At 36.2% G+C, this 14,449-nt stretch overlaps 1 protein-coding gene across 1 annotated transcript in view; it reads right to left on the reverse strand.

The window, feature by feature from the left end:
• Positions 1-3,483: 3,483 nt before the first annotated feature.
• The window catches only part of Dbx (homeobox protein Dbx), a 43,224-nt gene continuing 32,258 nt past the window's right edge, over positions 3,484-14,449 (reverse strand). Inside the window, exon 4 of the mRNA XM_033474128.2 lies at positions 3,484-4,038. Coding sequence (XP_033330019.2) covers positions 3,796-4,038 — 243 coding nt within the window. The 3' untranslated portion in view covers positions 3,484-3,795. The remainder of the gene's footprint in view (positions 4,039-14,449) is intronic.

Below are 14,449 nucleotides of genomic sequence, written 5' to 3' on the forward strand. Positions count from 1 at the left end.
ATACTGTCAAACATAATTAATTAACATAATAGTTAATTAATCTTTAGAATGCAATTAATTATGTTTTTCATTGCTGTTATCTGTTTTTTTATATCGATGCAAAAGATTCTCCTGAACAATTATACGTCCTTGCTTTAATTTTGTATGCCCTAATTTGATTGTAATTAATGTTTTTCTGCGACCCTGCACTGTGCATACAGAAGAGATATACATAGTTGATCGAAAAGCCTATTTTTAACATTTTTATAATTATAGCAATTCGCGATATGGATGCGATATGCAGAATCAAGATAATTATTGTTTAATAAAATATTTACGTTTTTTCGTTATTGTATTTCCAGGTTTCATCGTCATTCGTGTTTTAATGCTTTTATTGTTATTTCGTTGTATATTTCTGTATTGTACGATTTTTAGTGGAACTTTTTGCAGAATATAGATTCAGGAGAGTCCAACGAACAATTCACTACGTTTCTAATGTGTTATTATTGCGTATTAACTTTGAAATTCGCGATAACGCGTGACAAATTTGCATACTACGAGATTTGGATAAATTATTTTTTCAATGCTTTCCCGTACATAATTGTTACGTTTAGGGAGGTTAAACGAAAGCTGGAAGATTGTGTCTTATGAAAAGTTCATTGCACAAAATAACAATCTGCAACAGCATCCTATTTATTGTCGTTCGAATAGACGAAAGCAAAATGAAGGGAAAAAATATGATATATAATTGGCATAGACAGTTTTATTGCAATATATTACACAGATTATAGTGCATCACAATGAATAATTACAGTTGTTTTCCCGATGCGCCGAATGGCGTTACATCTAGACCTTAGGTACATATCTTAGGAATTGTAATGTTACGTCTAGTACAACCTATACGATACCTTACAGAAAAAAGTCGCGAACTTACATCCACTTCTAATTACAATATAATACATTTTCTCAATTTAGTTTGGAAATTGCGTTTGGTGAAAGTATTCATGGTAGACGTGTAAACATTGGCTCCGTGATCCGAACGTGGTGCGCGCACGATTGTACATATACATACATAGAAATCTGGAATCCGTTCGAACAAAAATTGTTTCGAATTCAGTTTATACTTATTAATTACACAAGCAAACATATATTTCTCCCGTCGTTCAGATTATCTTCTATATTTTATTATATTGTCCATGCTAACGTAGAAAATCACAATGACCGCCATCGAAGTTGACAAAATAAAAAGCTACGGTTTCCCATTGTCCAAAGCGATTAATTTCCACGCGACGAAGCTTTCTAGCGCTGTATATTCGGGGACGGGCCAAGGTCTTGTGTCGATTTTACATCTTTTTTTTTACATTTTTCTTTTTGTATATTTTTAATTTATGTTCCTATGAGATCCACCATTCGTATATACAGTAATCGAATGCAGTACGATGAAACAATTATGTACAAAGTGTTCCTTAAAATTTCGAACATTTGCGGGTAATCAATTCTGCATATTAAAATAATAAATTGCACGAGCTCTTTTCATTATTATAATATATAGAGTTTGTCCGTGTGAAATGATCCAGATTTTTAGAAATACCTTGCTTGCAGTAGAATGATCGGGCTGTTGGTTTTATGCACCCATAGAAACACGATTAGAATATGTTGTTTTAGGAAAGTTTAAACTTGGAGGCACACCCTGGGATGTCTAAGATCCCATAGAAATTTTCGTAAAGTACGTCGCTTAACTAAAAGTATATGTACTCTTATATAATTGATATACTTCTTTGTTATAATTTACATTTATTAGACGACTATGAATGTTTATGCATCTTCACGTCTGTAAAAATATATTCATAAATTAACACTGAAATCAGACGGTCTTATTTCATTTCGTTATACGCTCTACGTGTCAATTAATTAAATTATTTTGTCTTAATTAGTTCATATGAAACGGACTGTAAACATTGTCATTTGCATAAACATTCGCAATACAATAACGGCTGAAACAATAATTGCTCTGCTCAATTTTTCGTTGCCCAATTAATCTGTTTTTAGGTACGACTTAAAAAAAGCTTCGTTATCAAGTGATTTTACAATTTCAATTTCCGATCGCGTATCTCTATGAACGCACAAAATTCACAGTCCAATCATTGTGAAGAAAGAAAACGAACAACCTCAGGATGCACATAAGGCGACCATATTTTACTCTTTCTACTCATCTCGAAACGAATTCTTAATTTTCTTCGAGAACTTCGACAATCATAATTAACTGAATCCACGTAATTCCATTGCGTTGGTGCATGTGAAACTGTCGAGCCCCTTTGCTCGTGCCAAAAACATTTCTCAATCGTTACAACCAGACCGTCGATTTTATGCATTTATGACAAAATTGGACAGTTACAATTTAAACTATTATAAAGATTAAAGGAATTTAAAAATGTCGATCTATTATTTTTAATCGATTAAAAGAGATTAATGAAAGAATGAACTTGCTATTTAGTCTCTATTTCTTGCAACTCATGCAGGCAATTTTTATGCTTTTTTACGGGAAAAGTTATGTATACGCACAGAAAGTTGTGTACCAATATAATTGCGTTCAAATTATGTTTTGTTGTTAAAATACTTTATATTTTTTAAAAAGTCCCATATGGGGATTGTGGCAAGTTGCATGAATACAAAAAGAGAAAGTTTCTTTTTTATTGTACGAAGAACAAAAGATTGAGTAAGTAACACATAGTTACTATAATAATTACATACTTATGAATGGTATTTAATTATAATACAAAAACCAAATCAAAAATATCATGCTTCAAACATGATAATTTTGTTGCGTTCAACTTACAGATAATTTCCAAATTTGTTCATTTGTTGAAAAGAAACGAAACACAAAATACGCACCGTCTGTTATAAACAATATTGACAGATCTGTATAAAATTACATTAAACTGTCAAACGCACCGGATTATTATATTCTTCGCGCCAAGTGGTGTACGTAAAATTCCAAAATCCCCAAATGTCGATCGTGCCAGTTAATGGACTAATCATTTGAATCGGTTGCAAATAACGCAACAATATTTTCAAATTCTTTAAATGCTTTTGCTATTTCGCATTCGATCCGCTCATTTTTCTCACAAACGCATAAAATCCACAGTTTAGTTGCAACACACGTTCGCGTAAATTTTTGTTTAATTAGCCAGAGATAATATTTGCTCGAACTCGAATAAAAATGAAATTCGAAAACTAATCGTTCGAACAAAAATGAAATTCGAAAACTAATCGTTCGAACAAAAATGAAATTCGAAAACTAATCGTTCGAACAAAAATGAAATTCGAAAACTAATCGTTCGAACAAAAATGGAATTCGAAAACTAATCGTTCGAACAAAAATGAAATTCGAAAATTAATCGTTCGAACAAAAATGAAATTCGAAAACTAATCGTTCGAACAAAAATGAAATTCGAAAACTAATCGTTCGAACAAAAATGAAATTCGAAAACTAATCGTTCGAACAAAAATGAAATTCGAAAACTAATCGTTCGAACAAAAATGAAATTCGAAAACTAATCGTCCGACAGCTTCCCGCGCACCAAACCAAAATTCGGCCGACTAATGCGCGGACGAATCTCGAATCCGTCGCGATTCTTCCATCGAGCAGACACAACAGCATCTTCCGCTTAGGGTCTAGGGAGGCGAAGCTTCGTTTACATTGGTTTCCTCCGGTGCACCTCGATCACCGTTTCCGAATCTCTCAATCTTGAATCCCTCGATCCTCGTTCGTCGAACGATGAACACGTTTCCGGTCGGATGTTACTCGGTGTCTTCTCACGTGACATTGATCTCCTCGTCCTCCTCATTTTCCGTTTGCTCTTCCGGCTGCTGAGGACTCGTCACGGGACTGACGTCGCTCAAGTCCATTCGAGGCTTGTCTCCGTCGGCGTCGCTCAAGTCTGGATTCGGGTTGTTCTTGTTCGGCAATGTTTGCTCCCGTGAACCACCGGTTGCTAGCAGTTCCCTCTCCTTGCTATTCCTCCACTTCATTCGCCGGTTTTGGAACCAGATTTTCACCTGAAACATACGACAGGACTCGGTGATGATCGTCGAAGAATTTCAAAATATCGGTCGAACTTGTTTAACGTTGCCTTCGTCGATCTGTTGATTATTTGCTTGCAAATAATTAACACGTTGACTGCCACGCGTATTTACAACAAAATCTCCTACAGGCCACCCGTGCCGCTATAGGAAGCGTGCGCTGTTAATTCATATCTGTTTCTGTTCCTGCATGAACAGTTGGAATCTTTGCCGAGTACCGAATGGTATAACTTAAAATCTCTGCCCTTATTTTTTTCAATAATGAAAAGAGATCGGATTGCCCGGAAGGAGAAGCATAAACAAAATTACATCGTCAGATTCTGATTTGGATACTGATAAATATAATCTTAGTGATAATGAATGTTATGAAGATACTATTGACGAGATTTTGCAAGAATTGGTCATGGAAGAAGAAAGAAATGTTGATGATACTGAGGAAGCTACAGTTCAAATAAAAGATACGAAATGGACCGATCAGAGGCACGAGCATATCTGAAAAAACAAACAACTTTTTGTCCAAGCTGTCCTGATCAACTTCAACTTTGCAGAGAATGTTTTAATGTTATACACTGCGAATAATTTTTTTAATAAAGCATTTTTATAAGAATTCAATAGTTTCATTACCTCCTGTAGAATATTTGTCGAAATATTTTCGGAAATCCTTTGTAAGTAGTCAGATCAGCGTCACCCGAATTACGGATATATATAATATTAACTAGATTATAATAACTAATATATATATATATTATATTTATTTATTATATGTATATATATTATATTATATATAAGTTATAATTAAGTTAATATTATATTAATATTTATAATCTACTAAACATTATCATTTTTTGTTTAAATCGAAAGAAAAATTGTCTCGTTCTATTAGGGAAATTATTAAGGTCGAAGAAGTGATGATCAACGTAGCTATTGAAAAGAAATCGTAACGCAAAGGGTAGACAATTATAAAGATTTCAAACTGCTGTTTCCGTTGCTTTGTAGTTCACGTGTTCAACAAGATTGAAACGAAGTTCGTAATTCGCGCTCGCAAATTATAGACGATAAATTAAACGAATATATCAGAGGCGAGAAAATTACATGGATCTGCCAGCGATTAATCCGCCGAAATTGTTTTCGTATTTTCATCTGGCGGAGCGTGTGCGCTTGACACGATGCGGAACCCTAACGATCTGACGCGTTAATATGCTCTTTGGCAGTAGGGTAAACTCGGCCCAGATTCTCAATGTGCCGTTGACTGATCGTTCCTCGTCGCGTGATTACACGGCGTCTGTAATTCCATTTATCACCGCGGCTAGATATCGTCGAACCATCCGTAGGAACTGTCAAATTCTTAAGACATAATCAAGACAGAATTTGTCAGGGAAGTTCGCTGGAGGAGCGACGATATTTCAAGCAAATAATAAATGCTTTGAACGTTCGATTTTATGGAAATCATTTTAAAGCGTGTGCCTCCTTCGAGAAGGCAGATTAGGGGTAATATCGAGCCGAAGACGTTGCTCGCTTGGGGTTCAACACTTGAACCGAGGACGCTCGAAAATCAAAACCCGAGGGGATCGTTCCACTGCGTCAATATAGAAAAAAAAGCCATGTTTGAAGCGTCCTGAACTCCTTCGAATAAAACTCGAGCAAGTGGGAGTCATTTTACAATGATTCTTGGCTTTCGTTCTTCGAGAGCTTTCGATGAATGGGCCTCTTAGTTGACAAATGGCGCAAGTCCCGTATCTTAGTGTTGTGAAAATTGGACTTTATCGTAAGAAAATACAGTAATTTCTTCTAGAAATATTCGATCGTCGAGATTGAAACCGGCAGATCTGAGAATACTCGCTCCGCGGCTCGTTTTTATAGAAACTCGGGGCACATTTTTGTTTCTAATTTTTTGTCACGATTCGAAGGCAATTCGGAGGCCACATGTCACGATTCGAAGGCAATTGGGAGGTGACATGACGTAATTCGAAGTCACTTCGGACACAGGGAAATTCACAGCAACCTGAAATACTGTAAAGTGAATGAATGGTAATAGCGATAACGTAGTTTAAAGAAAACATTACATTTCTTTTAACAATCGCCAAATGATATTGTAACGAATAATCAACTGTCACTATTGCACTAAATTGTATCTCTTCCTTTTAAAAAGTAACTCACACACGCCATATGGAAATTAGTGTAGAAGTAATCTAAAAACATTTTCAAAGTATTGCAAGAAAACTAGTCAACACTATCCAATAAATACAGTATATAATATAATATAATATAACATAATATAATATCATATCATATCATATAATAATATAATATAATATAATATAATATAATATAATATAATATAATATAATATAATATAATATAATATAATATAATATAATATAATATAATATAATATAATATAATATAATATAATATAATATAATATAATATAATATAATAATATAATATAATATAATATTATATTATATAATATATAAATACAGTATATATTAAGTATCTCATTTATTACAATAATATTAAAGAAACTCATTCGTTGCTGGATTCTTTATCAACAAGTCCAACATGTCCTTCTTTTCAGTTAAAGAAATAGGAATTTATTTATAACATTTACTGTGTATAGTAACTAGATTGCGGATGTTTGTGCAAAATAAAAATTCTCTATGACTGCAACAAACCGGAATTAACACTAAACATACCATCATCGAATGATCGATTTCTCATTTTATAATTATAAAAACAATTAAGACATTTTCATGGAAAATTATTGCATAAATTACACTATTGAAACAACTACTACGATAGAAACTGCACGTAATTTAAATAAATCGAATCTTTTCACTCTTGTCTGGCAATACACACCAGTCAATGTTACTGTTCGATAGGTTTAGTATTAAACAGACATTTATTTTCACTCTTGACATTTTGAATGGATAAAAAATGATCGCATTGTTAAATTTTTTCCGTTTATTCAATGTTTTGTATTCCACTTTTTCCATAAATCCATGGAATCCCCACAGTCCATCGAACATTATATTAAACCGTAATGACGATTTATCACGGCGTGGTTCGAATTTAATGAACGAAACGCGATCGTAGAACCGGCAAATGCGTTCTGTATATCTATTAACTAAATGAAAATTCATTGCCGACGGTTCGAGCAGAAAAACGTGTATCAATATGTTCCCAATCGATCTGAAATTCGGGGGCGATTGATCGTGCGCCGACAAGCTCGTTACGTGTGCAAAAATCCATTATTAATGGAAACTTCGGTCGCGTATGAGTTTGGAAACAAAAAAAAAACGAGAACGAGAGCAGGAACAGGAACAAGAACAACAACAACAACAACAACCGGAAAGCGCATTGACGTATGAAATTCGCTCGCGTGACAGCTGCACGCGAACCCGCCGTGAACCAACATGAACAAGGGAACGGTCCATAAAATGCCCCATAAGATATTAAAAAATAATAAACGTTTTTATTAATTTCCTACCGGCACGCTCCCCCGGGCCGTGCACAATATATTAATAATGACGCGGTTGTCAAGCGCAGGCACGCTTGTTGAACGCGTTTCGAAAATTTGTTGATATTCTGTAAAGTATCTCGCTCGATAATGTGCCGGATTATAAATCATATTTTCTGTTTTTGTTTCTCCGGCTACCGGATATAAATGTACCGAACAGCCGGCAAACTGTTCGAGGGTCTGCACGTCTGACAGGAATGTAATTGCGCGCGCGGATCATGCGAACATATTATAAATACGATTTATGCAAATAGAAGTGTTTGACAATCAATTTATAGAAAGTTGTTTATTCCGCCGAGGCTTTTGTTTCGTTCCGCATAAAATGGAAACCTCGTTAAACTTTATTCAACCCATCGCCACAGTGCCGGGCTCGTCAAGCGCGGAAATATTTATCAATATTCGGACATTATTTATACGTTGTAAAATCTAGCCTTCGTTCTAATATTTTGTATGCGACAATTTTTTTGGAGGCGACGTGGACGTCCGAATAGCTTTATTGTATGTGGAGTATCGATTTTTATCATTGAGTGATAAAACTTTGTCTCGAATTCCACGGATCGTTTTATGAAACGTTGTTATACTCTTGTTTTATAGGTAGACTGCGGATTTTATGCAGTTATGACGAAAACGAATAGGTCAAATACGAAAGTAAAATCACATTAGAAGAATTTAATATTATATAATATTATTAATGTAATATTAATATAATATATTATTAATATTAATGTAATATTAATGTAATTATTAATGTAATATTAATATAGTTATTAATATTATATTAATATAATAATAAGATAATTAATATAATATTATTACAATATTTTCAACATATTGCGATTGTTCAAAGAAAGAAGATATTTTCATTTAATTTATATTTCTTACAATTATCGCAGATAATTTTTACTTGCAATAAAGATCCGCAGTCCATTCACAAGTATTGAATAAAGTAAATATTTTTTAGATAAGTATAAATATATTCTTTTGCCTCCATCATATATTATCTTCTTTTATTCCAAATCCCCAATCAAAATTATTTGCGAATTTAATTTTATTCCAAGTTCCATGAAGCCTAATTATAGCACAATTTATATTCAATAAATAGCGCACATATCAACCGTGACATCTTTCAATTCCATTTTATATTATAGTAATCATTAGACTCCGGATCTTTATACAAAATAAAAATTGTCCATCTCACTCGCAAGAAATAGGTGCTGGACAGTCTTTACTTTGATAATCCTAAAGAGTAACTCTTGAAATCACGCTGCTATTTTCAATATGATCTACCCTAAATCATAATAAGCATAAAATCCGCAGTTTGGTAATAATCGAAGAAGAAAATAATACGGTTGAACAGGAATACCGGGTTAATGAGCATCGGGATGATCGCTGAAATTTGACAATATTTAATTCGGCGTTGTTGTTATTAATTTAATAATAATTACTGCTATCATTATGGAAGCGCGGGGGAGGAGGGGGATGGAGGGGAGCTTCGTGGTCCAGCGAAACGTGTCGGGTGCACGAGCACACGCGTCCGCACGTCCACGGCGACCAATGAAAATCCGGAAAGCAGTTTAGGTAAATCAATCCGCGGCGGGGGTGAAGCGGTTCGACGTCGCTTAAGGCTACGCTGGTATAATAAAGTGGCGAACAGGGTGGAGGATTAGGGTGGCGCGAAGCGGAGGCGAGCCGGCGGAAAACGGTGGACGGGCACGACGGGGAAGGAGAACGTTTTCAGGAGAGTTCATGTGCGTTTGACGTTGGCCCGTTCAGCGGTTCGGTAATACATGGTCTTTAATATACGAAAATTACGCACCCTTTCTTGCCGTCCTTCGTCGCCGAGCGTGCATTCAACCGTGAACGGAAGAAGAAACGCCGAAAGCTGCCGCTGAAAGCCGCCGCGAAAATTGGAAAACGCTCGTTCCGCGAAAAAAATCTCTCATACAGTGGCTTAATGAAATTTTCTGATCCGGCGATGGAAAACTTCGAACGTTGCCGGTTTAACGTCTCGTCGATGCCAAGCCTACCGTTTGTCAGTATTCGATCGAATTTAGTAACTTCATTTTAGGGGGTGGAAATTAATTCCAAAATGTTCGGCTACTTTTTATTCTATTGCTACAATCCGGAAACTGTTCAAAAACAAAACCGTTCAAACAAAAGTTACTTCTTCTGTCCAAATCTATCGCGTGGACTATCAATTTATGAATTGTTTAAACAATTCGAAAAAGTTGTAAACAGAGAATCGGTTTTTCTTTAATTTTGTATTTTTCACGTTCAATCCACAGTTCAAATAATCATACACGACATAAATAGTGTTCTTTCCTTTAATACAGATATCAGATTCGTTGTATTGTTGATCTTTTTACAAGTCGATAGTCAAAAAAGTCTTCCATTTCATCGTATCAATTGTAAGCTTTACGAGAGGGACTGTTCTTCCGCTGTTTATAATTAAAAACAATACGCTCGATTATCGAATTTTTTTTCATGTTTTCCGCCAAACATGTGAGTCAGTGTAGTCATGTATGTGTATTTCCACCCTTTCTTTTCATTACTTCCAGTAGACTTCGTGGTAAAGGTTCATATATTTTTTAAAATCATTACCATCACCGTAAAACGTAACGAAGACTGGCCAATTTTTTATACGTTGCTACAAAAGGGATACTTTTATTATAATATTTTCATATTCATATCCGAAAAGTCTGTACATATCCCTGGTTTCTTGTAGTTTTGTCGCAGAGTGTACATTTCTATTTCGTTTAGAGAGAAATTTACGACATTCATATTTAGTAGACTATGCATAAAGTTTTCATCACACGAGTAAGAAGTTATTATACATAGTATACGTCAGGTTTTGAACAAGTGTGAAATATTTTATATTTATTTATTTATATAGCAATTATATATTATTTATTTTTATTTATATTATTTTTATATTATTTATATAGCAATAGTACCAAAGATCATTGTGCTGCCATGTAAATGCTATACAATTAAATTTATTATTAAACTATTATCATTGGACAATTTGTACATATTTGTATATATGTATTTAGATTAGGTTCAATTGGAAGATCGAAATTGATCCCAATGAAGCAGGAGGGAAAATACATAAAAGATAATACAAAAAAAGATATTCTGAATAGCATACAACAGAAGTAAAAAATAGACTGTTGAAATTGTATCATCGGTGATTTTAGTTCTTGATTCATGTTTCAGTGTTTATTCTTGCACGCGGATCTTCCGTACGACGGGATCGTGCCTTCGAAGATGGAATTACGGCAGAGGAATTATTTAAGGACCAATAAAACTTGAACGACTTCGGCGAATGACCCGAGGGAAATGTGGGCGAATTGAAATCACTGATTCACCGAGTGGAGGAAAGGGGCTGAACATTTTTCCAGCATAATCTGTGTTTAATGCTCGATTAAGAGGCGAAGGGGCGCGTGTGAGGGATCCCTTTGTTCGACGCCATTGAAACGGCCTCCGGATTTTGTGGGGACACTGACATAGCAATGTTGTTTAATCAAATGTTTTGTGAAAACATATAATGTTGCGTATCTTTAACAATGAAAAAGTGACTGATGCGTGATGTTTTAAAATAATGACAAGACTGATTTTATGTAAACTTTTTGACATTTTTATCATAACGCACGCTTGGACTAAAATCTAATATTAAGAACACAATTCCATCAATTTTAAGATAAAAGATGTAAGACCGGTCATTTTGAATAATAGGTTTAATGTCAAAATCACGTATTTGTATTTGCTCTTTTGAACTCTCGTTCCATTACATCGTTAGTATTTCGTGTAATATTTTATCGATCCTTTTTGCAATCAAACAATTTGTGCAATGTGCTTTAGAGTTTGTCCAGTCTAGACATAGCACGTGTTTCCACCCCTTATCAAATTATATGTGCTGTTTCGTTATAGAAATCTGAACGTCTTTATAGAAATTAATTTTAGAAGACTTGTCGAACGAAATTATTTCGTTCCACAAGATGGAAGCTTCTTCCAATAGTACAGAAACTAACATAAACTCGAGAACATGAAGTTCGACGCAAAGCGTAATAAAAGAAATTAAACTTGTGCCTAAGTGGCGTATAACTAGCAGCTTCTCTCTGCTACAATTACTCCGCAGAATACAAAATAAATATAACGAGATCGCTCCTGAAAATAAATGAAAACTAAACATTTGAAATGCAGATGTGCATAAACGGCGGCCCACGATTCTTCTCGTTTATGTAAAATATTCAGGGGCTGAGATATTAGGGGGGATCGCCGGAGTGCGGATTTCAAATCTCAAATAAGAATTTTAAATGTCGGATACGGATTTCAAATCTCGAATACGGTTTTTAAATCTCGAATACGTATTTCATACCGGAAATTACGGAATGATGCATTCCGGGAAAATCAAGGGATTCGTACTTCCGATTCGCCCCTATTCCGGCATGCTCCCGCCCCGCCGCATCTTTCTTCTTCTCCTTTTCGTTTTACGTTTTGTGAGTGGCGACGGTGATTGATTGTCCCGTCAGCGGCAGACAGGACCGGGAAACTATATAACAAAAGTAACAAAGCGGCTCGGTTCCAGCGCGAAAGACGCGATGCTTTTCGGGGAAGTTGAATTGTTCGGTGTTCACGGGTCTTATTCGTTCCTGCGACGCGTTATGCTTTCAGTTCTCGATCATTTTTATGAGCTACGATCGACCTGCGCAGCCGGACGCACGTACAAGGATGCTGTTCTGTTTCGAGATCAATCGGAGCTTCGATGAAACATAATTTTTAATCGTAAATTGAAGAACAGATTTTTTTAGATGTTCAACGTTTATTTGAATTCCATGTACAGTAAATTCTCTCCAATTGTCCCTCAGCTTGTAAACAAAAATGGACAATTTTGGACGAGCAGGCATGATTATTTGAGCCTTGTTGTTCGCTTTTATAATTGCCGACTGTTGACAACTATGAAAACGGGCCGCCAGGGGTCGAATAATCGTACTTCCTCTCCCCGAATTATTCATTTTTGTGTAAAATCTGAGCGTCAATTAGGGAGAATTTACTGTACTTTGAACATTTTGTATTCGATCAATCAATCTATGTGAAATTTGTACAACAAAGTTTCTGAGAATTCCAATATTTATGATTGAAAGGCCAAGTTATTATATTAAAAATTTATGTATTTCGTTATTTTTGGTCATCGAGATTACCTAACTTTATTTTCATGTTAATTATAATCATAATCAATTTATAATGATATTTCAAGGAAGATGAACAACTTATTTTTGTTTGAAACACTTTTCTATAACGTGTGTTAAAAAATGGTGTAAGTGCATGAATTTTGAAATACAATTATTATTGTCAATGATAGGGAAGTTTGTGGAGTATAAATTCTGTGTGAGAAAAAAAATACAGAATATTACTATATAATACAGAAGTAAAGACTACAATCATTCGTTCTCTAGAGAACAGAATAAACAACGCAAATGGCCGACGATAGCAAGCAAACTCGAACGCCTTTATTTAATTTTTCGGTATAGATAACGTTTTGGGGTTACGGGCGTCCTAAAAACCAAAACAAAATCTTAATAATTAAAGTTATTTATTATTTTCAAAATATAAAAAAAAACAAAAACTCAATACGTAAAGAAATCATTCTTCTCGTTTTTACATAAAAGCCTCAATATTTTAGTATTTATTTAAACGTTTGCAGACAAATTAAAAATTTTGTGGAGTCGCTGGCAGCTGCAGAGGATCGTTCTAGGGTTAAAAACATCAAGAACCGTTTAAAAAACAGTGGCAGCTCCAGGACTAAAACTCGCTGGCAAAATACGCAACTAGAAAACGCGTGGAATTTATCTCCGCAGGAAACCCGAGGTAAACAGCGCCAGCCCACTCATAAACGCTTAATTCGCTCATCCATTAAATACCACCAATCGGTTTCATTCGCGTCCCACCACTTAGCCGGCACCCCCGCGGCCCCTCGAGATCGTTAACTTATTGGCCACACTCTCTCGCGTTTTTCCCGCCCCCTCCCCCTAAATCCTTAATGATCCGCGTCACAATTAAACCTGTCGATAGCACGACAACCGTTCGCCTCGGAAAGCGCAATATCAATCGTGTCGCCATAAAATCTCGCCCCCGCGATCCTTCCTCGCTTCTAAATCATCCCCTCGGCGATGCGGCCGAGGAAAAGTGGGAGAGGCGGCAAGTAAGAAAGAACGACGGCGGATCCATAAGGCGAATAATTCCTACCACGGCCTCAGGGTGATCGTATTAAAAAGAAGCGAAACGTTTAAGCGGGTGAGAGGAGGACGCGATATAGAGGAATAGAGAGAAAGAGAGAAAGAGAGAGAGAGAAGAGAGAGAGCGAGAGGAAGAGGAGAGAGAAGCACGCTCGTCCTAAGGATCGCCGGTCTCCGTAGAATCCAGGGCATTACGACGACATCCGAAACGCGTTATATAGAGTGGGTAATCGGTAAACGATTGGCTGCAGCCACCCTCCGCCCGGTCTCTCCTTCGCTAGCCACCCTCTAACCCTCTTCAACCCTCTCTCGCGCTAGCTGCTCCGAAGTTCTCCTCCGTTTAACTCCCTTCCCGGCGTCCCACGCGACCGCCCTTACTTCCGCCTATGCCCACCCCCGCCTCTCTCCCTCACCATTCCTCTGGACCACCCTCCACACCCTACCGGCACCCTCTAAAGTCTCCCTCCTCGCCTCCCTCTTCGTCTCCGTCCCTCTCGCACTCTCTCACGGGGAACACGATACCTCGCGCGGCGCTGGCGCCATCTGGCGCAGTTTAATAAAAGACGATCGATTATGACGTCGGCCTCAGAACTACCCCTCAGCCTCGCCGATTCTCTTCCTCGCTCTCCAC

The sequence above is a fragment of the Megalopta genalis genome, chromosome 5, assembly GCF_051020955.1.
Source record: "Megalopta genalis isolate 19385.01 chromosome 5, iyMegGena1_principal, whole genome shotgun sequence".
NCBI lineage: Eukaryota > Metazoa > Arthropoda > Insecta > Hymenoptera > Halictidae > Megalopta > Megalopta genalis.